The following is a 24,466-nucleotide window of genomic DNA, read 5'->3' as shown; positions in this document are numbered from 1 at the left end:
TTATCAAATTTCCCCTTAGGTAGACAGGTGGGATCTTTTATAAATATGTATTTATTATTTATGTATCGGAGGAAGCTGCAAAATCTAAGTTTGTTTACCGTTGCATTAGAGATGTTCTTTTTAAGCTGTGGCGTCACGGTACGTGCACTTAAGTTAGTTGTGCCTTGCGTGCATCTTCGGAGTACACATGGCTATCTGCACTGCATGGGTAAGTTTTTGCGAAAAATCATTTGTAAATAAAACGATTATATTTGTCCTAATCTTACTTTTTACCGTTATTCAGAAGGTTTTGGATGTAAAGGATCGTGCTCTTCGTTGTCAGGCTCTATGGAGATGTAAGCTATCCGAGCGGAGTCAACACGATCATCACATTTACAGTAAGACAATTCTTGCACTAATGTGCATTGTGTGTGGTTGTGTATAAAACGAAATGCACGACCACATAAAAGCACATCAAAGTTTGCGCAACACTGGTTTGGGATTTAACGTTAATAGGTATTCGCCATGACAATAAAAAGTGATTTAGATTTCAAGAGAAGTAAATTAACGTAAGAGCAGGAATTTAGGAAATCTTAGATATGAAATGATTAAAACAATATGCGTAGAGTATGTAAACTTCGTTTGCGTGAATCTAGATAGTTAAATAAGAGGGGCGCATACATAAGCTGGACAACTCTGCCCTCTATTGGTCACAGTATTACTTGACTTTTTAAAAGTAGTGATTTAAAGAAAATGTTTTAACTTTACTTCAAATTTTACATTTTCAAAATGGAGCACCGTTGTACGATTTTGCCTGTGGATATTTCTGTAAAGCTTAATGAAGCACAGACAGATCTAGTCATCTTTTTTAAATAGACAAGGTAACCTTATGTGTGTTCAAAGGCTGCCATCTAGTGGTTCTTTTTTGTTTTGCATTTCTTTTTCTTCACTGAATACATGATGGCCATCAGAAAAATGAATATTAACAACAAATAAGCAATATATAAACAAAATATGGAGCGCTTCACGAATTTGCGTGTCATCCTTGCGCAGGGGCCATGCTAATCTTCTCTGTATCGTTCCAATTTTAGTATATGTGCTGCCGAAGCTAGCACAAACATGGGGCTCGGAGGACCGGTATTTGTACCATGGATACCAAGTGCTCTTCTGACTGACAGTAAGTAGATAAAGTACGTATGTTACGCTTTTATACCTTCTGTTCCAGACCTAGTGCAGGCCGTGGACACAAGGTTTTGTTTAGAAAGAAAAAACATATGAGCATGTAAAAACGTGTTTTAAACTGATTTTACTGTTCATGTTTTTCAGTCTAGACTGCTCGGTGGAATATATGCAAAGGAGATTTGGCTCTGGCTGCTGTGATTGGATCAGCGTGGTGACGTAAAGCAGTTCTTTGTCATGCTTCACATTCCTAACACCACCCATTCCCCCGCCGAAAGATCATGCAACCTCCCCCACAGCAGACGCTTTTCTTTTCAGGAAACGGACACACTAGTGTAGCGTGGCATTATACTAGTTACCCTATTTAATCTGGTCTTTTCTGTCTAGGTTGTTGCTTGTAAATCACAAGCAACTTAGTGATCAGCTTCTGCCTACTAAAACCACCCTGAAGCTTGCATGACAAATATCTGGCTGAACCCAGTTGTTATAGGTAGTCCAGGAGTATGCACTAAAGTGAAATCTTGTAATCTGAGTCTAGAAATTGTTTCACATTTGTCTTTGTTTAAGATTTACAAACATCTAAAAAGTTAATGATTCTTGACTGAGAGTTCCTATAGTTCTCTTGTTAGAGCATTGGCAGTGCAAAGTTTAAAGGTTTGATTCCCAGGGAACACATACTGGTAAAATGTGTAACTGAAATGCACTGTAAGTTGATTTGGATAACAGCATCTTGCAAATGCATAAATGTTAATGTATATGACTGATTATTAAAATATTAATATTAAAATATTTCTGTTTATATAGACTCCAATGTGTAAAGAGTACCTGAAAACCATACGTGAATAAAAGTACAGATACCTTGCAGTGAAAATTACTCCATTACAAGTTACAAGTCACAAATTCCAAAACAACTTGAGTAAAAGTCTTAAAGTATCTGATTTTGACATTACTTTAGAATTTTACTCCTATTGAATGAGGGCTCAAAGCAGCACTGGTCCTCAACACTTAAGAGACATGTCGGTGAAAAACATGAGTTGATTCGTGAGGAGAGCAATCTCATCAAACTGAACACCTAGAAATTGCTACAAATCAAGGTGGACACCATAGCAAATGTCTATTGCAAACATCCAAGCCTCAGTTAAGCTCAAGCACTCATAAGGAAAACACTATCCTTCAAAAAGGTCTCTTCAGTAAAACGGATAAATAAAATAATATTAAGTAAAACTACAAAAGTCACAGCCTTTTGCACTGGACATGCTGGTTTCAGCTTCATCGCTGGCTGATGTGATGTCCTCTTCCCACATAAAACACCAGCGATGTAAACTACCTGATACTGCACTGGTATTCACATAATGAAGTCATGTTGACAATTTTCAGTAAGTAAGGGGAAAAGGCACAAGATATAGTACCTTCAATGCCCTGTAAATGGCAATATTGCTTCTTCTGTAACAAACTGTAGCAGAAAAAGTGAGGGGCCCTGGAAAATGTAATGTTTAATTGCATTATTCATTACAAATGTAGTGGAGTAAAGAGTACAGAATGATACTTAAGTACAGTAACTAATTACATTTAAACCAATACTTTACACTACTGTAACACAATCAGAAAACTGTTTTTTTATTAAAGAAATATGTTGATTATGTCTGATTATTAATTTGTTATTTTAAACAAACACGACCAGTCTTTAAAGTCTTTTATTCTGAATTTGTATGTTTCAATGTTTTCAGTTACTTATGTTGCCAAAAATATAATTGTGTCAACATATTATTTTCATTAGAACATTTGAAATTACTACATTTTTGTTATGGATTATTTTGACCAAATTATGAATGAAGTGTAGAACCTTAAGAAGCTAGATGATAAAATGTTAATTCGAGGCAAAGATGCTAAAATGTTTTTCTGTTTAGTCACAACATAATTGCCACATTTACAGTTTTGTTATTTCATTGCCTTGTTAGGTTTTATTCTTTGAAATTTGGGGCAGCACAAAATAACGAAAACATTTGCAAATCCCAAAAATACAGGAAACTAAACACCTACCTTTTTTGTCTGTTGCATGTCATTTGTTTTGCTATCTAATGCCTATAATTAAATAACATTTAGAAAAAAAATCTCCAAAAGAAGGCGCACACATAAGCTGAACAAGTCTGCCCTCTATCGGTCACAGTATTATTTGACTTTTAAAATAATAGTAGTCCTTTGGAGAAAAGGTTTAACTTGTATATATTTCTTAGTGGAGCACTGCTGCATCCGCCAGCTGTGCATGTTGCTGCAATGTTTAATAAAGCACAGATCGAGGCAAGTGTGCATGTGTGTGCCTCCTGTACTCTTAGGCTGTCATCTAGTGGTTACCTTGTGTATTGTTTTTTCTTTTTACTGAATAAATGAGAAGCACAGAAAACGTAACTTTTTTGTTGTTTAATAGATGTCATTTATTTCGCTATCTAATGCACACAATTCAATATTCAAGCCACAGTTTGTGTGTGTGTGTGCGTACAGCAATATAGCAGTGACTTTAATTGTCCATTAGTGCATTTATAATTGTGTAAACTACAGTTCAGATTTAATGCAGAAGTCTGTGAAAATAACCATGTTGTCAGATTCGGTGAAACGGTACGATTAAGAATTTATTACATTTTATTATAAATGTTATTTACTGATTTATTTTGCTCGCTGCCTGTCCTGCAGACATCAACGGGGAGGGAGCGTGTACGCGCACATACGGGAACTTTCGTTTTGCTCTCCGGCGTAGTTCACGTGCGCTAGTCCTTTCTTGCTTGCGCGGCCAGCAGTCACGGCGCTGATGGACAGGCAGAGTCAATAAAACAGCCTCGAATATCTAAAATCCGCCTGCTAGCAAGCCATAACAATGCCAGCCTATTTCCAGAGACCCGAGAATGCTCTTAAACGAGCAAACGGTAAGTGGACAAATATGTTGGACAGTAATTGTGGGAGTAGCTGTTAGCATGATATGGCGCGTGGTGGAGCAGCCATGTTTCTTACAGGCAGGCGCTCGCGCAGGCCGGATGTCACCGTTACTGGGCCTGTGTGTGTCATGTATGATGCAGCGTTTCTAATCTTGTGTATCACCTTTTTAGCGAACCCAGTGAGTGAATCCGTAACGTGAACTTTTAAATAAAGTTGTATTATTCTTTAATGTCACATGTGGTGTAAAATAACGCGAGGCAGTTTTTGTTCAAACAACCGAAACGTGTTAGCAAGCTAACGTTACACTATTGCGCTCTAATCCGTTAGCATAGCATTGAAGTTCAGGGATTTTTACAATAAAACCTGTTTTAAGGAAAGATGTCAATTCCCAAATGTGTGAAGAGGTTGTTAATAGTTAGCGTTTTGTATAACGTTAAACATTCTGGACTCGAATAGCAGCAATGCAGACCTGCCTCTAGGTTACAGTTTTGCTAACCTAGTTTTGTAACCGCGTTAAATGATTCCTTTGAGTTAAAAGGGTCTCTTGAAGGTACAGTTTAAGTCAGAAATAACATCACGAAACATTATGAAATGTTACAGGTTTGATCCCATATGTTTGCAGAATGACACGTATACGGTGCATGACAGGTGTTTTATGTCTCTTTTTCAGAGTTTCTCGAAGTTGGTAAAAAGCAGCCAGCTTTGGATGTGCTTTATGATGTTATCAAGAGCAAAAAACACAGAACATGGCAGAAGATACACGAGCCGATTATGCTCAAGTATTTGGAGCTCTGCGTGGATCTTCGCAAGAGTCACTTGGCAAAGGAGGGGCTGTATCAATACAAGAACATCTGCCAACAGGTTTGCATTCACGTTGTGTTTCCCTATGTTGTATTAACATCATATCTAAAAGAGAGTTTTTGAATTTGGATCAATACAGTCTAGAAACAACTTTCTCTTGTTGTTCAGGTGAATATCAAATCTCTAGAAGATGTGGTCCGTGCTTACCTGAAACTCGCAGAAGAGAAAACTGAGACGGCCAAAGAGGAGTCTCAGCAGATGGTGCTGGACATTGAAGATCTGGACAACATTCAGACCCCAGAGAGGTACTGGACCCCAAAATCCTAAACATTGAGGATGTGGGTAGTTGACAAATAAATCATACGCTTGTCTGATAGAGTGACATTAAAAATGTACAAAACAAACCGTTAATAATATAATAGGAGTAATACAAAAGAGGATATTTATAATAAATTAGCATAATGGAGATTTATCTTGATCGTACATTTTTTCCCTCTCACACACCAAAAGACACATACACACTTATTTGTCAACTACACATGTCTCTTTTGCCAACTGAGAAATACATTAAGATTTCTGTCTTCTCTCTGTTATTTTATGTAAAAAGGTTGAGAATTTGCTGAAATGTTATGCACTCTTTAGTGTTAATCATGTGGAACCTACATTCATCTGGCGTTAAATGCATGTTTTGAATTGAGAGATTCTGTATAATCCTGAATACATTTTGTGAAAAATATGAAATGCTGAATTCCCCCCTCAGTGTTCTGTTGAGTGCAGTCAGTGGCGAAGACACCCAAGACCGTACTGACAGACTTCTGCTCACACCTTGGGTGAAGTTTCTGTGGGAGTCGTACCGTCAATGCCTGGATCTGCTAAGGAATAACTCCAAAGTCGAGCGCCTTTACCATGATATTGCCCAGCAAGGTAAGTGTAGAATTCACAGATTTTTGCTCGTGAGAGTTTTGCAAACAAAGCCCCATGATACAGATAAGGCACACGGTTCCACAACGTTGATACAGATTGGGTGTATGTTTTTGTTGCATTCATTTAACCTTTTTTGGCATACAATTATAAATGTGTTGTGTCATATCTTGTAAACGTTGAAGACTGAATACAAAACTTTTTCCTTTTTACTCTTAGCGTTTAAGTTCTGCCTGCAGTACATCCGTAAAGCAGAGTTCCGTAAGCTGTGTGATAACCTGCGAATGCACCTGGGCCAGATCCAACGACATCACAACCAGAGCACTGCCATTAACCTGAACAACCCTGAGAGCCAGTCCATGCACCTTGAGACACGCCTGGTCCAGTTGGACAGCGCTATCAGCATGGAACTGTGGCAGGTCTCTGTGCTTAATGCTTGGCAGGCAGTCGAATGTTTGATTTCGTTCACATCAGCAATTTATTTATTATATTTTAGCCTTTATTACAGTCAAAGATGAAATGCCTCTTCACAAAGAGCAAGCAATGTGAATTATAGAAAGGAATGAGTAAAACAGTCTGTTATTATTACTCATATTGTTTGACTGGCTGTAACTCGATAGCATGCTAAAAGTGTTTAGATGACATGGAAATGACCCTGGTTTACTTGCATATGTACACAGGAAGCATTCAAAGCTGTTGAAGACATCCATGGATTGTTTGCCCTCTCGAAGAAACCCCCTAAGCCTCAGCTCATGGCCAACTACTATAATAAGGTGTCCACTGTGTTTTGGAAATCTGGCAATGCCTTATTCCACGCGTCTACCCTACACAGACTCTATCACCTCTCCAGGGAAATGCGCAAAAACCTCACCCAGGAGGAGATGCAGAGGTGAGCTTAAAGAAAGGCATAATACCGATGAAGAAATTGTAGTTAATGTCATTTTCAACTATATGAATCATTTTATTCGACCTGTCATGTAAAATAAGAAGTTAAGAGTATTGCCACATTTTGTTCTTTCCTTCAGAATGTCCACTCGAGTGCTCTTGGCCACCCTCTCTATTCCTATCACCCCTGAGCGCACTGATATTGCTCGTCTGTTGGACATGGATGGCATTATTGTGGAGAAACACCGGCGACTGGCGACTCTACTTGGCCTGCAGTCACCACCCACCCGCCAAAGTCTCATCAATGACATGGTAAAAGCATCAGTAAATAATCATTTTAGTCAATAATGTAAACTGAATTGAATTTATTGGATAATAATTAGGCCTGGGACAGTATATTGTGCAATTCTTATGCTCCGTTTCCTTAATGAATTGCGGTTAAATGCTACAACATCCGAAAGCCATAGGGCGCTGTCGCCCTATGGCTGTTTGACGAGTGTTACTTTTTCAAATGTACGTTATAAACGACTCAATCTTAGTCAGTTTAGATCGAGCAGTACTTCCTACTGATAAAAGCGCTGTAATTCACATAAAACAGTTTCAAAATCGATATAGATATGTAAATTTGTGTGAATCGTGATATATATTTCAACCATGCCCAATGAGGATGCAGCGTTTAACTGCTATTATCGGTTTAACTGCTTTGCAAAGTTCTATATGTTTGACTCCTATGTTCAATCATAGGTAAGGTTCAACTTGCTTCAGTATGTTGTCCCTGAAGTCAAAGAGCTGTACAACTGGTTGGAGATGGACTTCCACCCTCTCAAACTCAGTGGAAGAGTGACAAAGGTGAGAGACAAGTGCTTTATTTTAGATGCATGACTGGAAATAAAAAAAATACGAAATGTACACAAAAGTGTTAAACTCATCACCCATAGTATATTATTAAATCTTACAAACTTTGGTTAGGTTTTCAGATGCACACAACAGTCATTTAATGTGTATGTGATTCTGCTGCTGTTCAGGTGCTGAACTGGGTGAGAGATCAGTCGGAGAAAGAATCTGACTTGCAGCACTATGTTCCTCACTTACAGAACAACACTATCCTCAGACTGCTACAACAGGTCAGTCTTAGTTTACCCTTAGATTTCACTTTACTTTTGATGAACTTATATTTACTTGGTTAACCTATTTGTGCCCATGCCATTGGAGATTTTCAGTCTGGTGTTGATGGAATGTTTTTGGTCTTCTTCAGGTGGCTCAGATCTACCAGAGCATTGAGTTCAGCAGGTTGGCATCTCTGGTGCCATTCGTTGATGCTTTTCAACTGGAACGCTCCATTGTGGATGCTGCACGCCATTGTGACCTGCAGGTACAGTAAAAAAAATCCTGTATATTTGTCATTTATAGTCACTAAAACAAACATATTGGTATAGTTTTTACATGGTTAAAATTGAGAAGATTACATTTGTACAGTTTTTTATTGTGAATTGATTTGAATCGCTAGAAGACTGAATCGCGATTCATATGTGATTAATTTTTTTTATCCAATCCTTAGCCTTCAGTGACGTAAGGAAATGTTGTTTCTTGTGTTTTTTAACCTGAAGGTGCGCATTGATCATACATCTCGCACACTGAGTTTCGGTTCAGATCTGAACTTCTCCACCAAAGAGGATTCGCCGGTAGGTCCTTTCCTACAGAACATGCCCTCTGAACAGATCCGGAATCAGCTCACTGCCATGTCATCGTCATTGGCTAAAGCCATACAAGTCATCAAACCTGCCTCCATTCTGGTAAGAAAGGATGTTTTCCGTCACGAAGATCTCTTTTGGGGGAAGTTTTTCTGTTTTGTTTCTCAGTTTCTACTTCTTCCACAGCAAGAACACGAGGAACAGAGTCAACTGGCCATCACAGCCTACCTGAAGAACGCCCGTAAGGAGCACCAGCGCATCCTTGCTCGCCGGCAGACTATCGAGGAGCGCAAGGAGCGTCTGGAGAGCCTTAACATCCAAAGGGAGAAAGAGGAGCTTGAGCAGCGGGAGGCAGAGCTTCAGAAGGTGCGCAAGGCAGAAGAGGAGCGTCTTAAACTGGAGGCCAAAGAGCGGGAGAAGGAGCGCATCATGCAAGAACACGAGCAGATCAAAAAGAAGACCGTGCGTGAGCGACTGGAGCAGATCAAGAAGACTGAGCTCGGAGCCAAAGCCTTTAAAGACATTGATATCGAGGTACTGTAGAGAAGAACATGTCGTAGCACGTTATACAAAACAGTTTTACCTTTCCATTAATCGTAATATACATTCTTAATCATGTGGTATAGGATCTGGAAGAACTGGACCCCGATTTCATTATGGCCAAACAAGTGGAACAACTGGAAAAGGAGAAGAAAGAACTTCAGGAGCGTCTGAAAAACCAGGAAAAGAAGGTACATCTTTCATTTATTGAGTTTTGTCAATAAGTCTATTGGAAAGCTGTTTTAAATGCAGGATAGTATACTCTGTGTTTTAAGGTTAGGTGAGAGAGTCCGCTAGAAAGTTTATTTTCATGCATTTATGGCATCTTCTAGATCGACTACTTTGAGAGGGCCAAGCGCCTTGAGGAGATTCCTCTGATCAAGAAAGCCTACGAGGAGCAGCGCATCAAAGACATGGAGTTATGGGAGCTGCAGGAGGAAGAGAGGGTAATCATCACATACCCCTTTTCCCATTTGTCGGAATTACATGATCTGCTTCACCCTCTGTTCCATGATTACATTTTTTAAATTAGAAAATGTTCTTCCTTGGAGTATTTTAGTTCTGCATTATTCCTTGAGGCGTTATTCTCATTACGACCTGATTATGAGTGCTTAAATACAAAATATATACATGACTTTGTTAAATAATGTATTGAAACAATATTGTTTAGTGTAGTTGAAATTAATCGTTGTTGTGCGTGTCTGTTTCTCAGATTAGCAATATGCAAATGGAGCGTGAGAAGGCACTAGAACACAAACAGAGAATGTCCAGGATGATGGAGGACAAAGAGAACTTCCTCTCCAAAATTAAAGCTGCTCGAAGCTTCATCTTTGAGGTAAGCAGAGTTATTCACATTTCATTTCAAGCCTTCTACATTTTCAGGGTAATATACTTGAAAGCATTTGAACTCCCTACAGCAAACTTGTCACAATTTTCTCTTACACAGGAAAAACTCAAGCATTTCGAAGACAATTTAGTTGAGGAAAGGAAAAAGCGCATCGAGGAGCGAAAGAAGCAGCGCAAAGAGGACAGACGAAAGGCCTTCTACAGCCAGAAAGAAGAGGAGGCTCAGAGGATTCACGAAGAACAGCTCAAGAAAGGTCTTTACATTCGATGTTTTCAGGTTATGTCATTTAATAAATAGGTCACATTTCACTGTAAATTCCGTTAGAAGTTTATGATTCGCTTGTCACCTAAATGTTTAATTTGCTTAAAATAAGTTTCATAAGTAAAACTCCCTCGTAATTATCAATAAGAACGTCAGTCGGAGTGTTTTTGGTTCAGCTTGTGTTTGAGCTTTTGTGATATTGTGTGTTTCAGAGCGGGAGGAGCTTGAACGCGTCGAACAAGAACAGAGAGAGGAAGAAGAGCGGGAATATCAGGAGCGTTTACGAAAACTCGAGGAGCAGGAAAGAAAACAGCGTGCCAGACAACTGGAAATTGAGGAGCGTGAGCGCCGTAAGGAGGAGGAGAGGAAGGTGCCGGAAGAAAAGCCCAGCAAGGTAATGTGTGTGTTTGTAAACTTTGGAACTTATACTATGACAGGATAACCCCCTGCCTCATTTCCCCCATTCAGATTTTATCCAGGTGTTGAATAGAAATGTTGTTTTATCAGATATTAGATATAATATTGTCTCTCCAGGAATGGGGTGATCGGGGTGAGCGTGAGGAAGGTGGCTGGAGAAAACGTGGTGAAGGAGAATCAGAATGGCGACGTCCTGTTGAAAAGAAGTGTGTTTTCAGACAAACTGCAAACCAGATACAAAAGTAAATTTAAGGTAAATGTAAAGGTCTGACAACAAAATTATTCTCTTTTTCTTTCTCTACCAGGGAATGGCGTCAGGAAGGGAATGAAGACCAAGACCGTGAAGACCGTGACACTGAAATGCCCTCAAAGAGAGGAGGAGACACTGCTGGCCGTGGGGGTTCAGATGACCGGGTTCTCCGCCGTGGATTTGATGATGAGCGAGGTCCACGCAGGGGTGGTGATGATGAACGTGGACCCAGAAGGGCCTTTGATGACGATCGTGGGCCCAGGAGAGTCTTCGATGAAGACCGCGGGCCTAGGCGCGGAATGGATGAAGACGACCGTGCCCCGAGACGAGGCTTTGATGATGACCGTGGACCTCGTCGAGGCATGGATGAACCGAGAGCACCTCGACGTGGAGCAGATGATGACTGGGGCCCCAGAAGAGGAGGGGATGATGAGAGGGGTGGTCGCAGAGGTATGGATGATTCTGGCCCACGTCGTGGCGAAATCGACGCAAAACCATGGAAACCACTGGGAAGATCAGGTACAACTTCCATATTTGCTTAATAAAGGGATAAAATCGAAAGAAGTATTTTATAAAGAGTAGTGTTGTGACCATACCAAACTTTGTACCAGTCGGTACTAAATGACGATACTTGCATTTCCCGCTATCATTTTGAGCGCTGTTGAACAGATTATGAAAAACCTCTGATTGGCCATTGTGTCCAAGCTCATCGGATATGTCATTGGATGGCTCATTACCAGGTGCTTGAAAGTCTATCAAAGTCAAAATCGAACGTTTCCTTATGTATCCGTGTAAGTCTGTAGAGACTGCGAGGCAATGATCATTTCACTCGCTTCTGAGTTTGGTTGGGCAAGCGCCATTCAAAGACAAATGCGATGAGCTTGGTAACACAATGGCCAATCAGAGGTTTTTCAACAGCGCTCAAAATGCAAGTATTGCCACATTTAGTAACTACTGGTTCTGAAGTTTGGTATCGTGACAACACTAATATAGAGAATTGTTTGAGAAGTGTTTTACAATGACAATATGCTGTAACTTTCAAAACTACGAAGCCTCAATTTGGGCCTTTTTCAACTTTACAAAAACGTGCTGTTTAACATTGACGCACATAACCATCCCCATCTAAACGATGTCTAGGTGGTGTTGCAGTGATATTTTATGTAGAGGAACCAGGATTATTCATGCAGTAGTGAAGCAGTGACGTTTTATGGCAGATCTAATATAAACATTTTTTTACAAAAGAGGTCTTTAAAGAAAACGTGCACACAAATATGAAGATTATGCCATCATTTACTCACTCTCTTGTCATTGAAAACCTGAATGACTTCTTCCACGGAACACAAAAGAAGATATTCTGAAGAAAGTTGGTAACCGAACTGCACTGGCCTCCATTGACTTCTATTTTATAGACGCAAAACCAATGCAAGTGAATGGGGGCCAGTTTTCAACATTCTTCAAAATATCTTCCTGTGTTCTGCAGAAGAATGAAAGTCATATAGGTTTGAAATGACGAGCGGAAGTAAATTACACATTTTTTATTCTTACTTCCCCTTAAAGCACAGCAGCAAGAAAGGCAATCTATTTTATAAGTATTTGTAAGAATCAAGAAGTGTTTGGTGATTGTATGGTAAATTTAAATTGTAAATTACAAGTATATTTAAAAATGTATAGTCACTAATTTCTCTGACTGTTACCTTATTTTATTCTTAGTAGGTGGTTGGCGAGAGAGAGAGAAGGCTCGGGAGGATAGCTGGGGACCTCCTCGAGATGCTGGTCGTGATGATGATGATGGCGGCGAGCGTGAGGGTGATGATCGTAATGAAGGTGATCGATTCAGAGATCGCCGCCCTCCTAGGTAAAAAAAAATTCAAAACATTTTCAATGAATAATATAACAAAATAGCAAAAACGTAATAAACTGCTCACCCTTGCGCTATGATTTGTAGGACATTCCACCTGTCTCAGCTTGATGAACCATGTTAAAAGTATGGTTCTGTGCATTTTCAGGGAAGAGGGTGCTTGGAGAAGAGGTGGCGGAGAGGAGACCAGCAGCTGGCGAGACTCTCGTCGTGAAGAATCTGACCGTGGTGAGCGTCGCGACATTAGAGACCGCAGAGATGACCGTGATCGTGACCTCAAAGGACCTCAAAGAGACAACGATGAAGGTCAGAGATTTATGAGATCTTTTTTTCTCATTAAAGTACCACATGCAGTAGCACTTAAAATTCAAAGGTGAACTCTGTAAGGAAGTCTCCAATTATTGTCAGTGTGTTAAACAAGGTGTCACTGTCAAACTTGAAGTGTATTGCTGCTAGGGGTGCCAGACATGGCATTAACATACATTTTCTTAGATCCGAGTTTCAAGCATAAATGTATGTCCTAAATCTCAGGTGGTTCATGGCGTCGTGGTGGAGATGAAAATCGAGAGGAGCGCAAAGATGAAAGAGAGGCTCCTCCCAGACCACGCGACCGAGACCGTGAGGGCGATGAGAAGAGCTCTTGGCGCACTGACAAAGATAAGGAGTTGACACGCCGGACCAAGCATGAGACAGATGATGATGGATGGACCACTGTCCGCCGCTAATGCTTAAAGCATCACATTTTTGCTTGATGTCGTATTGAGCCCTGATGTGTTCTTTAATCAATATGGAGTTGTAAGGTCACTGCTTACATTAACATGAAATACATAAAGCTTTGCCATAGATCTACAAAATGTATAATGGCGATTTCATTGGCAATTTCTATTTATGATCTCTTTTTAAAAACCTCAACTTCCATTAAATAGCAGCTCATTCCTTTTTTGTTATGCATGCTTAAAAAAATTACAATTGGTCACGCAAAATTATGATGGGGTGCAGACATCATAGGCCAGTTCTGAAATACTAACATGATTCTAGTTGGTGTTGTGGTTAGGCTTTAAGATGAAAGTTTCTTTACAGCTGTCCATGCTGTAGTTGCTGCTTACCCTATGGTTGTATGCCCTCAAGAAATATGAAAAATCTTTATTAATAAAGTCGTTTGCTCAAATAAAACTTTATTCAGTTTTTTTTTCAAATAGCAGCAGACAAGGTAATGTATATTTTTATGTTCCGATCTTTGTGGCACCAGAACCGGTCCTAGACTTAACCATACACGTTGGTGCTTTCTTGTTTTGCCACTAGAGGTCACCTCAATCTCGTTAAGTTTTTCAAAAGCTCCAGACTTTTTGACCGTATCCATAGGATCTGCTCCTGTTTGTCGTTGTTAAAGTAGAATTGTTCTTATATACTACTGTTGGTTTCCCTCATAAATAGTCACTTAGTCATGAAAAATGTTTTAAGTTTTTTCTTATTTGTTTCCTGTTTTTTTTTTGTGAAATTCACAAAAAACTGTTACATTAGATGCTGTCTATACAAAAATTATTAAGGGACAAAATCTATCAGGCTCGAACATCAGTGGAACCCCAAATTTTTTAACTCTGAAGTTATTGGTTAAACTGGAACAGGACCACACACAGATGCTGATAAGAGGTAATCCTCTATAAACCTCATCAATGTGAGTTCTTAGGACCGTGATTCACCTCGCTGCTGTGGTGATAAACTTTAGCTCGCATTATGTCGTTGTGTAAAAAAGACTAGAAAGAAACGATTATATGAGAGCTCTTTGTTGCATCCTGCTGGAAAATCCACAATTAAGGCCAATAATCCCACAATTGGAGCTCAAATTCCCACGCAAGAGGTTATGAACTCCCAAACTAGATTAGAACCTTACATTTGTTAAGGCAGACTTTGTGAAGTTTGACCACAGGTCAGGGTTTGTAAACATCTGCGACCTCTAACGTTAACTGAAGCGTTGAGGTCAGTGAATTTGGTGAGTGCGTTTTTATAAGACCCAAATCACTTCATCTGTGCATCTGCCACCCTGCGTTATTTATCAGTCGGAATTTCTAAAATATTGACAAGTTAATAAGTAAACTGAAGACACCGCATAACGTTTTACTAAAACGTTTACTCCTACATTTGTAATAACTGTGACAAATGTAAGAATTCAGGTTTGGAAATATGCGTGTTATCGCAATTTGAATAGTAGACTATTAACTACATAATATGAAAGAATCGGTGACATGTTGGTCTTATTCCTTCATAATGCGAAAGAAACGGAATCGAAGCTCGAACAACTTGTTTGAATCTGTGTCATGTTGATTTTACAAACACGAGAAGAAATCCTATTAGGCTATGGGTCTCTTGTAAAGTAGTATTATCTCAACTATTTTGAGTAGATAAAATCATTCGCAATTTGATCACAATATAACGAACAGTGTTAAAACGTGTTAAAATTAAGAACAAATGAAGACTTGTTTTGCCAGGTATGTGATAAGATCGTAGGCATATGTATTAAAGCATTAATGCGAATCATTCAAAGGGATGAAAAGGTTTATATGTAAATGGTTTAAACCAAGTGAATATTACTATTTGAATGTGTTTGTTACCTGATAAAAATGTCATAGATAATATTGTAAAACTGTGGCATCAACTAACTTTAGTAAAAAAAAAAAGATTTAAAACAGATTTAAAGGTTGTGTGATGAACGCTTAGATATATAGTGGCTATATATATATATATATATATATATATATATAAATAAATATATGTATACATATATATACGATCTTTTACAAAGTTTACATTTTTGAACGCAATCCTTCGCTACAATTATATTTCAAAAGAAATCATTTAGAAAAGAAATATGGAAAAAATCTTACAAATTAGTGAAGAGGATAATATAAATATAATTGTGCCACTGTATGCAGGCTATACAAAGAATAGGCCTTATGTGTTTACTTGTCTGAAAATGACGGAATGGCATTTTGTGAAGCCTGCATTTTAATGAAATAACAATTCAGCTGACATGCCAGTTTCAAAGCTCTTCGAAAATCGGTTCATGGCTGTCACTTGCATTTCATAACATATTTTCAAAACATATATCATAACTGTATCCGACCTGTTTGAAGGATAGACGAAATAATATAATAAAACTAAACGCGTTCTTTATTTCGAGATCAATTTTGACACGGGCTCAGTTTTGACTATTATTTTATAGTTAGACAACAATTAAGTGATAACAAAAGTGCGTCGTTGATCAAGTTTATTTTTATTTGATTGTACATATTGAAAATATTGCGCTATGAGATTTTTTTTTCAAATAAGATTCAAACCATTTTTAATTGTGATCTAAAGACCAGTCAAAATGATACACGTGTGAGTTCTGTGACATGAAAAGCAATAGGTGGATAGAATTGCGTATCTAAATGGACGTGGTTAAAAAGAACATAAGACAAAATAATATTCACTAAAACATTAAATAATATTAATGAGAAATTCAGCTCGAGCTTGTAGTCCTGTGCACATGGTAATAGAGGATAAAACTAAAATATCATGACTGTAAGGCTATTTAGGCATATAATAGAAAAGTTTGTAAATAATCAAATAGGCCTATTCGGGATCGTAATGAATATGCACATTGATTATTTTTCAACAAATATAGGAGCAATATATAAAAGCCACACAGCACTCCATATGGTGGTTGGTCTAACATTGGTGTCACCAATTGCGTGCGCCAAAGACCTGATGGAAATAGTATTTTCTAAACACCAGTTGGTGGCGCACTGTCATAACACATTAGCACACAGAGCCAAGAACATTCAGGATTCTGACCCCCTTCGAAGAACAGCAGATCGTGTATAGCCTACCCCATGCAGCTCATTGACTTCTTTACAAACCGGCAAAACGAAAATAATATTGTATAAACTAAAAAGTACATTTGAATAGCCTCTGTAATATGCTTTTATAGCTAATCCACAAAAGTCAGATAAAAAATGTGTATCATAATTTAAGCCGTTTCTCTCCAGCATTTAGTGTTAATAGAGCCTATACACATCAGCAAATTAACGAGAAAGCTATATTATCAACGTTACAATATATCATTTTTATTTGCTTATTTGTTCGTGAGATTTTATTGTTCGTATTTAAAATAAGATTTGTGGTCGAAACTGATGGCGTTCAACAGTATACGAAAAAGCGCGATAAGAAATATTTCTGTGTCTTTATAATGAACGTTCTTTATGAGGAGAAATATACCTCGGTGCTTGTGCACTTTACTGCGCGAAAGAACAGACCCTGAATAAATATTATATTTGAATTGTCTGTACTAAAATAAAAAAATCTAATGGATATGTTAAATGGTGTAAAACAAAGTACATTTTAATCCGATCCTGTTCAGATGCGACAACAGTCCGAAAAATAATTGTAATAAAATAGGCCTACATATATTTGGTTTAAATTGTCACAAGAGGATGATGATTGTAGTCGTAATACCACTTCTTATAATGCTTATATTAATTTTATAATAATAATAACACCCAACAACACGGGATTTATTTTAAGAATTCCTGTTTTAATTCAACATTCCCATTATTGTGTAGACCACTAATCTGGATGCTAACTAATATCTGAATGTCGATCAAACAAATTCAGAGAGTTTTGACTTGTAGAATAAAGTTATTCATGTGAACAGTGAAGGTAGAAAAATAAAAGTATTTCATGTTATGTGCGTGCAGCGTAAAAAAACGCTCTTCTCAAAACAAATTCAATGAAACCGAGAAGGAAAATGTATAACATTTAATGGGATGAGAAAAAAGGCTTAATTTACGCCACTCATTCAATTGTATTCCTGTATGTTTTTTAAATATCTAAAGTCAAACTGAAAAGTTAATAAACATCACTGAAATACATTATAGTATGTAATACGGGTTCTTCTGAACCCCAGAGATTGCGATGACAACTGAGCATACCTAAACTTTTGAGAAGTATGTACATTAGTGAACCATTATGGGTTTGAACTCTGCTAATTTAATGAGTAGTTAGAGGGTAATCGACTCTTGTAGTCATACGACAAACAAACAGAGCTGAAAATATTGTCTGTGTCTAATAAGCCCCATCCTTGTCTCCTGGCCAATAGAGAAAGGGAGTCTCTCATCCCCAAACTAATCACAAACCCATCGGAGAAAATGAAAACGCGGAGAGGTGGGCGTCAGACGGGCCCAACTGGACTGTCATAGAGCGCATGCCTTCCAGACATCAAGGTTTGATATGCACGTAAATAATTATTTTCTACAGAACAAATTTATTACGATTTGTTTAGACGATACTATTGGTTCAGCAATTTCCTTTTTTTATAGTAGACAAGTACTTCATAACAAACCAGCAAGAAGAGTTTTACAGCTTCGTCCAAACTGATTATAAGCATCGAGGCGCAGTAAAACATGTAATAGCGTGCTTTGCCTCTGCGTTGAACAGAAATGCATGCTGAAGTACCTCTAGTCTGTGAATGGGATCAGATGTGTATGTAAATTGCTCCACGGCTCTGGTTCGGGGCGAATCCGTTCCGTTTTGCTTGAATCCGCCTCTCCGTGCTCGTTGGTATTGACGCACTTAAAGACTCTTCCCTCAACCTTAAGGCGAGCGGCAGCGACCAATCACCAAGCCATTACAGGCTTCAGAGGAAACTGTTTATGTGACTCCAGAGCTAATTAGGCTCATGAACTAACAAATCGCTAGCACAACTGGTGAGGAACCGATCACATTCATGGATTGCTTGGAGAAGTCGGCAACCTCCATCACGATGCGCGGTTCTGTGTGCTTTTAAAAGATTTTCTACTCTTCTTGAGCCGCCACTTACTTGCTGACAAAACTTTGTCTTGGGTGTGGAGTATTTTTAGTGCATATCCGTGTGCCATTTTCACTTAAACTGGGGAATCTTGACCGGTGAACCATGTTTCAACCCACACCGAAGAGGTGTTTTACCATAGAGTCTTTGGTAGCGAAGGATAATCCTTTGCCAGTGTCGAGATCCGAGGAGCCCATTCGACCAGCGGCTCTCAGCTATGCAAACTCAAGCCAGATGAATCCATTTTTAAACGGCTTTCATTCCAGCGGCAGGGGCGTCTACTCAAACCCGGACTTGGTGTTCGCTGAAGCTGTTTCACATCCTCCTAACTCCGCCGTCCCAGTCCATTCAGTACCTCCTCCTCACGCTTTGGCTGCTCACCCGCTGTCGTCCTCTCACAGTCCGCACCCTCTTTTCGCAAGCCAGCAAAGGGACCCTTCAACTTTTTACCCGTGGTTGATACATAGATATAGATACTTGGGACACAGATTTCAAGGTAGGTTCATGCTAAATATTCTTTCGGCAATATTTTTACTATTCGTCCGATGTGGAGAATTCATTTTATTAGGATAATTGACAATGCGTACTAAGCTTGTGGTTTCGTTCACAATGTACTAAATAGTATTTCCTGCTATTTATTAGAAACGCCAAAAATTAGTATGGTGTCGAAAATACTTTTTACCATTTTAATGTATAGAAATATTTTTTTTTGTAAAGTAATGACATTATAAAACGGTTCTTACCAAATTCTCAAAGAAAGAAACTTGGCGTTATTCCATGACGCTTGTTTGAAAACTAATAGAATAGAAAAAAAACAAAGAAAAACATTTGAGTATCTAGATTGCAAGTTTGAATATTTATTTTGGCATAGTTAATGATCTTTTTAAAATAACTTAATTTGACAGAACATAGAATTTACTATTATTTGTTTTTGAAAAACGAATATTTGAAACAACACGATATAAAAACGAATTTACTTAAAAATAGAAAGGGCGTTTAATTTTAGTTCGGTTTGTTCATGTAAATAAGAAATTACTTCTGTTGAGCAATGTGCTTATAAATGTCCAAATTAGGTTGGAGTCTATATGCCACTAATACATAAATGTCTTACTGATTAATTACGTACCAATTGTTACAACAATGAAACATAGAAACTTTTTTTATTTTTGTATTCTTTAATATAAATGGAAAATAATTTGTCATCCAACCGCAACAATTTTCCTGAGAACAGCTATTTGCTATTAGAAAGATTCAGTCAAGGCCAATAGATTGACGGATATCACGAACATTTTTTTGTGCTAAACTATATTCAGCCAACCTGCATCTGCCGTGGCTTGTACATGCGGGGAATAATATTGTGAGCATCATTTTAAATGACTACAATTTACTGTACATTTAACATCAATATAAAACTATCATATAATTTAACTTGTAGCAAAAATTAAGTATAACGACAGTTTTGCTATTTTACATGTTCCAAAATTATAAAATCAGTAAAACCGTAATTCTGTGATATTCTCCATCATGTTTAGTAAATTGTGTATATTATGTAATGCTCTGAAACGTTAGGCCCTGTAGTTTGAAATTAATTCTTAAACAATTGCAATTTAACAACGGAGAATTAATGACAATATTTAGGGAGACATTTGGTTATATTTATCACTCCTTTCGTTACAGGCAACGAAACGAGTCCGGAAAGCTTCCTATTGCACAATGCACTGGCAAGAAAGCCCAAAAGGATTCGGACAGCATTTTCACCATCACAGCTACTACGGCTTGAACATGCTTTTGAAAAAAATCATTACGTCGTCGGTGCAGAACGAAAACAACTCGCTCACACCCTTAGCCTCACAGAAACTCAGGTAAGAAAATATCTAAATAGAGTCTGCTAACTCATACTTGATTGTGCGCATGGCGTTATTATTATAATACAGACGAAGTAATAGCTAAACGCGGCTATTTAATTTCATGGAAGAAGAAAGCGTATTTGAATCAGTACACCTTTACATTTTATAAGATTCAGTTGTATGGTGTAATTTTCCATTGACAAATTTTTTAATAAAATAATTTTGAATATTTTAATAGACATTTAAAGTCTTTCTGAATGGGTGTTCATTTTACATAAAAATGCCATTCCCAGTCTGACTAGGATTTTTTTCTATGGCATTTATTTTTGCACTTAAATGTACTTATTATTGTTTGTGTCAGTTCTCACTGTTAGCAAATACAGAATGCACATTCGTTCGTTATTGTCGCTTTGTTCAGAATTTGATTTTGTTTGACATTGGATGCGTTGAGAGCTCACCATTGTTCTTAAGGCGTAATGGTCTTGAGTGAGTTAAATCCACCATTTCCAATTCACCCCGCTTTTGGTGAGGTTGAACGATTCCGTTGTAGACAGAAGGCTCTTGTGGAAAATGTTTGGCAATTAACCAGTTATCCGGTTTATTGGACACTTAAAAGAAATAGACGGACTCTATGAATTTCCCTAGCCATATTTAAGATCGTATTTTGCGCGTATCTTTCAGTTTCCCGGTCGGAGCCTATTGTCCCGGTGACAGCATCGGCCCTTTTCTGAACGGTGCCTTTCAGAAGAGCAAGTGAGAGAAATGGACTACGAGCCACTTCAATGCTTCAATTAGCTCTATGAAAGCACATTAAATGTGCCTCACTTGCCAAGTTGTCTGCTGTAAGCTAAAGACCGAACTTCCAATGTGCGCTAATAGAAACGGTTTTATATTGCCATGTAGCATATAATGAGGGGTGAATTGTAAATAGGCTAGCAATCGTACTGATCCGTGATAATAAGCGACAGTAAAGCTACACCGGTATTACTATTATGTAAAGTGGTGTGTCGCTATTGTAACGAGTGTTTTTTTCACCCAAAACATTTAGGCTACCTTTGAGCGTGAAGTAATGGGTGAGCACGAGGGTAATAATTCAACCTGTCGGTCGTAAACAGGTCGGTCAGGTGCTCTCGGAAATTAAAGCCAATTATTCCATAGCTATATTCCTTAGATTACATGTAATCTTGTCCATATATTTATTACTTAGTCTAAATTCATCAGTGTGTTTTAATTTATGCAGTCTTCTACAGACATTGAATGAAAGACGACCAATGGTCTCGCGAATAGATTGTAAGATACCTGGGAGCTCTTTGTCCATCTAGCCCTGGTTATTCTTAGTGCCCGTTAGTGATACCTTCTCAAACTCTCTTTGTTTAATTGTCTCATTTGGAGAAAAACGAAAAGGCCTTTTCGATGTATTGTATTTTACGCTTACTATTTACACGTTTACTCCTTACAGGTAAAAGTTTGGTTCCAGAATCGAAGGACGAAGTTTAAGCGACAGAAACTGGAGGAAGAAGGATCGGATTCACAACAGAAAAAGAAAGGAACTCATCATATAAACCGATGGAGAATGGCCACAAAACAAGGAAGCCCTGAGGAAATTGACGTCACCTCAGACGATTAAAAGACTTAAACTGTTTGAACCCAGGACAGTGGCGTGGCTTGAAGGATGTCACGGATAAGGATGCTGTGTACTGACAGAGGGAGAGGGTAAAGCCAATATTACATTTGATTCTTCGAGATCGGCAGCTTGAGGGTGAGAGATCCTGTTGGTGGCACTGCTGTCACTACAAGGGAACTGTCAATACTTTTTACATTGCCAAGGCAAGATGATTGACAGGTATTACATGCAGCCCCCAAACCCCCATCACAACACTACCCGCACCAACTCATCACCACTATAACAAAATAGCTCAAATGCGCATAGGACATTTGCACTTCTGAGGGGGTTTTCTCTAATTTTATTTTTTCAAGACGTGAACCTTCCACTTCAAGATACCAAAATATACAACTGATTTTGTAAAACTTGAAATGCATGGTAGAGCAATTGATCTTCTGGTAGGTTAATTAATTTGACCTTCTTTTTCAAAGTAACTTTGTTTTGATTCTATTTTTAATCTGAACAAAAGATGTTGTGTGCTTGTTCCTTTTTTACAACAGTGTGCAGTCTTTGAATTTATGATTCTCGTGTTAAAGTGATTGTGAAAACAATATGAAGTAGCAGTGCTGCGTTATAGTGTTTTACGTAGTAAACCGATTTAAAAAGTTTATTAAAGTTTACCACAGACAATTATAATTATGATAAAAAAAATCCATGACATTCCTTAAAAATGTAAGCTTTACCATGACTCCGTAATCTTGGTGCGAATATATTATCGGGACTCGCCCCTCGCATAAAGAGTTGCCTCGAAGGATTAATGCAAGCATTGACGGCCGCCTAGGCAGCAAAACTTCAAGCACTGAGCGTATTCCATGTATAGAGATAATAAAAGCTAATGTTTATGTTAAATCGTCTTTTACAAGAATGTAAATAATTTTGTGTTTGTGTTAAGTTTGCTACAATTTTAACACAAAGGATACTTCCAAGAAGTATGTAATTGTCAATATTTTGTCAATAAAGTTTTATCAATATGTTGCTCAGAACAAAATCACGGGCTTTTTGTCTTTCAAATAGAGGCCAAAATGAAGCTTGTGCTGGGTAGACGCGGCGAGTGACGCTGCGTCGCAGCAGCCTACATCTGTGTCATAATAATCACATCATCTCAGGACAATAGTATTTAAACTGTTCCGACACCTGTCTTTTGATTGGGTGCCTTGGTGTCATTGTTACCCAGAACAAACAGAAGTGGTATCAATTCTTTTTTTAATCCATTTTTTCCACCACATGTATCATTCATCTGAGGACGTAGCGTGTTTAACGGGGAAACTGACTGGTTAAAATGTTACAAATAGAATGCTGACAACGCTTTTGAGCTCGATTTTCCAAAGCAACGTGCTTGTTTTTTCCTCATTCGCATCTCAATCTGATAGACTGGCATTAACCAGTTAAATTTCTATTGGTAGAAGAGCAGCGTCTGGTCTGTTCAAGCTACAAAGAGTCCTGCGAGCTTTTGTGAAAGTGCAAATCAGTTTAGGCAATTATCATACGAGTAATATGTGGGGGAAAGGGAATGCATTGCCCAGTGGTCCACTTTAATCTGTTAATCCGTGGATCCAAGGGGGCCTGCTTGGACATAATTTAGTACAATCTGACTACCTCTAACGCGAGATAAGAGGTTTGCAATGTGCCGCTAAATAGGAGCTTTGTTTAAAATCTTTTTGGTTGCTGGTATGTATCTTGTATGTTCAGTATATTTTTATTCGTATTTTGAATAAAAGCCCAAATAATACGGCGACGTTTTAAGGACGTATGTATGTATTTTATTTTCACATGGAACAAAATATTTCAAAATTCTAAGAAAGATATAAAACACAGCATCGACCATTCCTGAACGTTATTATTATGGTTCCCAAAAAACCTTTATGCGTAGTTTGATAAATGTTCAATTTTGAGATTGTTGCATGCACATACTGCATAAGAAGATTCTTTTTAACAGTCTGGACTATAACGGTAATAAAAAATCTGCGGAGAATACCATTAGCTTTGAAAAAACCCTAAAAGCTTTATTACAAACCCAGCTTTGAAATAGAGGGATTAGAAGGCTGAAAGGGTCCCACAATAGTTAGAAGAAAAGGTTTCATGCTAATGAGGTTAATGCCCTTTGTATCTCCGGACTCCACAACTTCATTACTCCTATCTCGGGCAACACCGAGCGGCTCAGAGCCCACAATCCACTCGAGCTGTTCCCTACCCTGCCTAAAGAAGGATTTGATAGCAGCCCTGTTCAAACTAGATAATTATATCTTTTCAAGTTGGAATTAAGATAAAGAAAGTGCAGGGAAGGCGGTGAGCCTTGATCCGCTGCAAACAAATTTGGCGCACTTTCTCCTTTCGTTGTGCCTCAAAAGACAGGACAACCCCCTCATTACCTCTTGCTCCCCTTTATTAATTTTGCATGTCCGATTTAAAATGCCCCCGTCGTTTTGCATTCATTAGCTCAATTTAAAGCAAGCAAATTATATTTAACGGAACAGAACTTAACAGAAACTTTACATGCTCGCGAGAAGGTTCGATTTACATGCACACAATTAGTTTATGAGACACGATTAATTAA

General features: G+C 38.2%; 2 protein-coding genes, 1 long non-coding RNA gene and 1 other non-coding gene across 5 annotated transcripts; 3 read left to right on the top strand and 1 right to left on the bottom strand.

The window, feature by feature from the left end:
• The first annotated feature begins 3 nt into the window (after nt 1–3).
• Nucleotides 4–1,947, top strand: LOC130431246 (uncharacterized). 2 transcript variants are annotated; one of them, XR_008908194.1, is made up of 4 exons: nt 4–208; nt 284–377; nt 1,071–1,156; nt 1,306–1,947. It is a non-coding gene; the product is annotated as an uncharacterized LOC130431246 (long non-coding RNA). The 2 variants fall into 2 exon arrangements; XR_008908195.1 differs by having other exon boundaries at nt 1,071–1,169.
• Nucleotides 988–1,094, bottom strand: LOC130432279 (U6 spliceosomal RNA). Its single transcript, XR_008908450.1, has one exon. It is a non-coding gene; the product is annotated as a U6 spliceosomal RNA (small nuclear RNA).
• A 1,958-nt stretch (nt 1,948–3,905) lies between the features above and the next one.
• On the top strand, nt 3,906–13,730 carry eif3s10 (eukaryotic translation initiation factor 3, subunit 10 (theta)). Its single transcript, XM_056761345.1, has 22 exons — nt 3,906–4,076; nt 4,757–4,947; nt 5,056–5,192; nt 5,648–5,811; nt 6,028–6,227; nt 6,489–6,697; nt 6,834–7,005; nt 7,438–7,542; nt 7,719–7,817; nt 7,949–8,065; nt 8,301–8,486; nt 8,571–8,918; nt 9,011–9,115; nt 9,257–9,370; nt 9,637–9,759; nt 9,871–10,024; nt 10,245–10,426; nt 10,567–10,655; nt 10,755–11,218; nt 12,410–12,554; nt 12,706–12,863; nt 13,089–13,730. The coding sequence occupies exons 1-22, from the start codon at nt 4,028–4,030 to the stop codon at nt 13,280–13,282; spliced, it is 3,705 nt and encodes a 1,234-aa protein (XP_056617323.1). The 5' UTR covers nt 3,906–4,027; the 3' UTR covers nt 13,283–13,730.
• A 4,018-nt stretch (nt 13,731–17,748) lies between these two features.
• emx2 (empty spiracles homeobox 2) lies at nt 17,749–22,900 on the top strand. Its single transcript, XM_056761025.1, has 3 exons — nt 17,749–18,898; nt 20,080–20,264; nt 21,709–22,900. The coding sequence occupies exons 1-3, from the start codon at nt 18,508–18,510 to the stop codon at nt 21,874–21,876; spliced, it is 744 nt and encodes a 247-aa protein (XP_056617003.1). The 5' UTR covers nt 17,749–18,507; the 3' UTR covers nt 21,877–22,900.
• The last annotated feature ends 1,566 nt before the right edge of the window (nt 22,901–24,466 follow it).

Source organism: Triplophysa dalaica, chromosome 11 (genome assembly GCF_015846415.1).
Source record: "Triplophysa dalaica isolate WHDGS20190420 chromosome 11, ASM1584641v1, whole genome shotgun sequence".
Classification (NCBI taxonomy): domain Eukaryota; kingdom Metazoa; phylum Chordata; class Actinopteri; order Cypriniformes; family Nemacheilidae; genus Triplophysa; species Triplophysa dalaica.
Note: the sequence above shows the minus strand (reverse complement) of the source record. Positions and strands in the feature narration are given on the sequence as shown.

Bases quoted from the DNA above. Each gene is read 5' to 3' on its own strand.
- eif3s10 (XM_056761345.1), top strand. From the start codon at position 4,028: ATGCCAGCCTATTTCCAGAGACCCGAGAATGCTCTTAAACGAGCAAAC. The intron at 5,812-6,027 runs GTAAGTGTAGAA...TTTTACTCTTAG, and splicing joins CCATGATATTGCCCAGCAAG to CGTTTAAGTTCTGCCTGCAG. The intron at 12,555-12,705 runs GTAAAAAAAAAT...GTGCATTTTCAG, and splicing joins AGAGATCGCCGCCCTCCTAG to GGAAGAGGGTGCTTGGAGAA.
- emx2 (XM_056761025.1), top strand. From the start codon at position 18,508: ATGTTTCAACCCACACCGAAGAGGTGTTTTACCATAGAGTCTTTGGTA. The intron at 18,899-20,079 runs GTAGGTTCATGC...CTTTCGTTACAG, and splicing joins CTTGGGACACAGATTTCAAG to GCAACGAAACGAGTCCGGAA. The intron at 20,265-21,708 runs GTAAGAAAATAT...TACTCCTTACAG, and splicing joins TTAGCCTCACAGAAACTCAG to GTAAAAGTTTGGTTCCAGAA.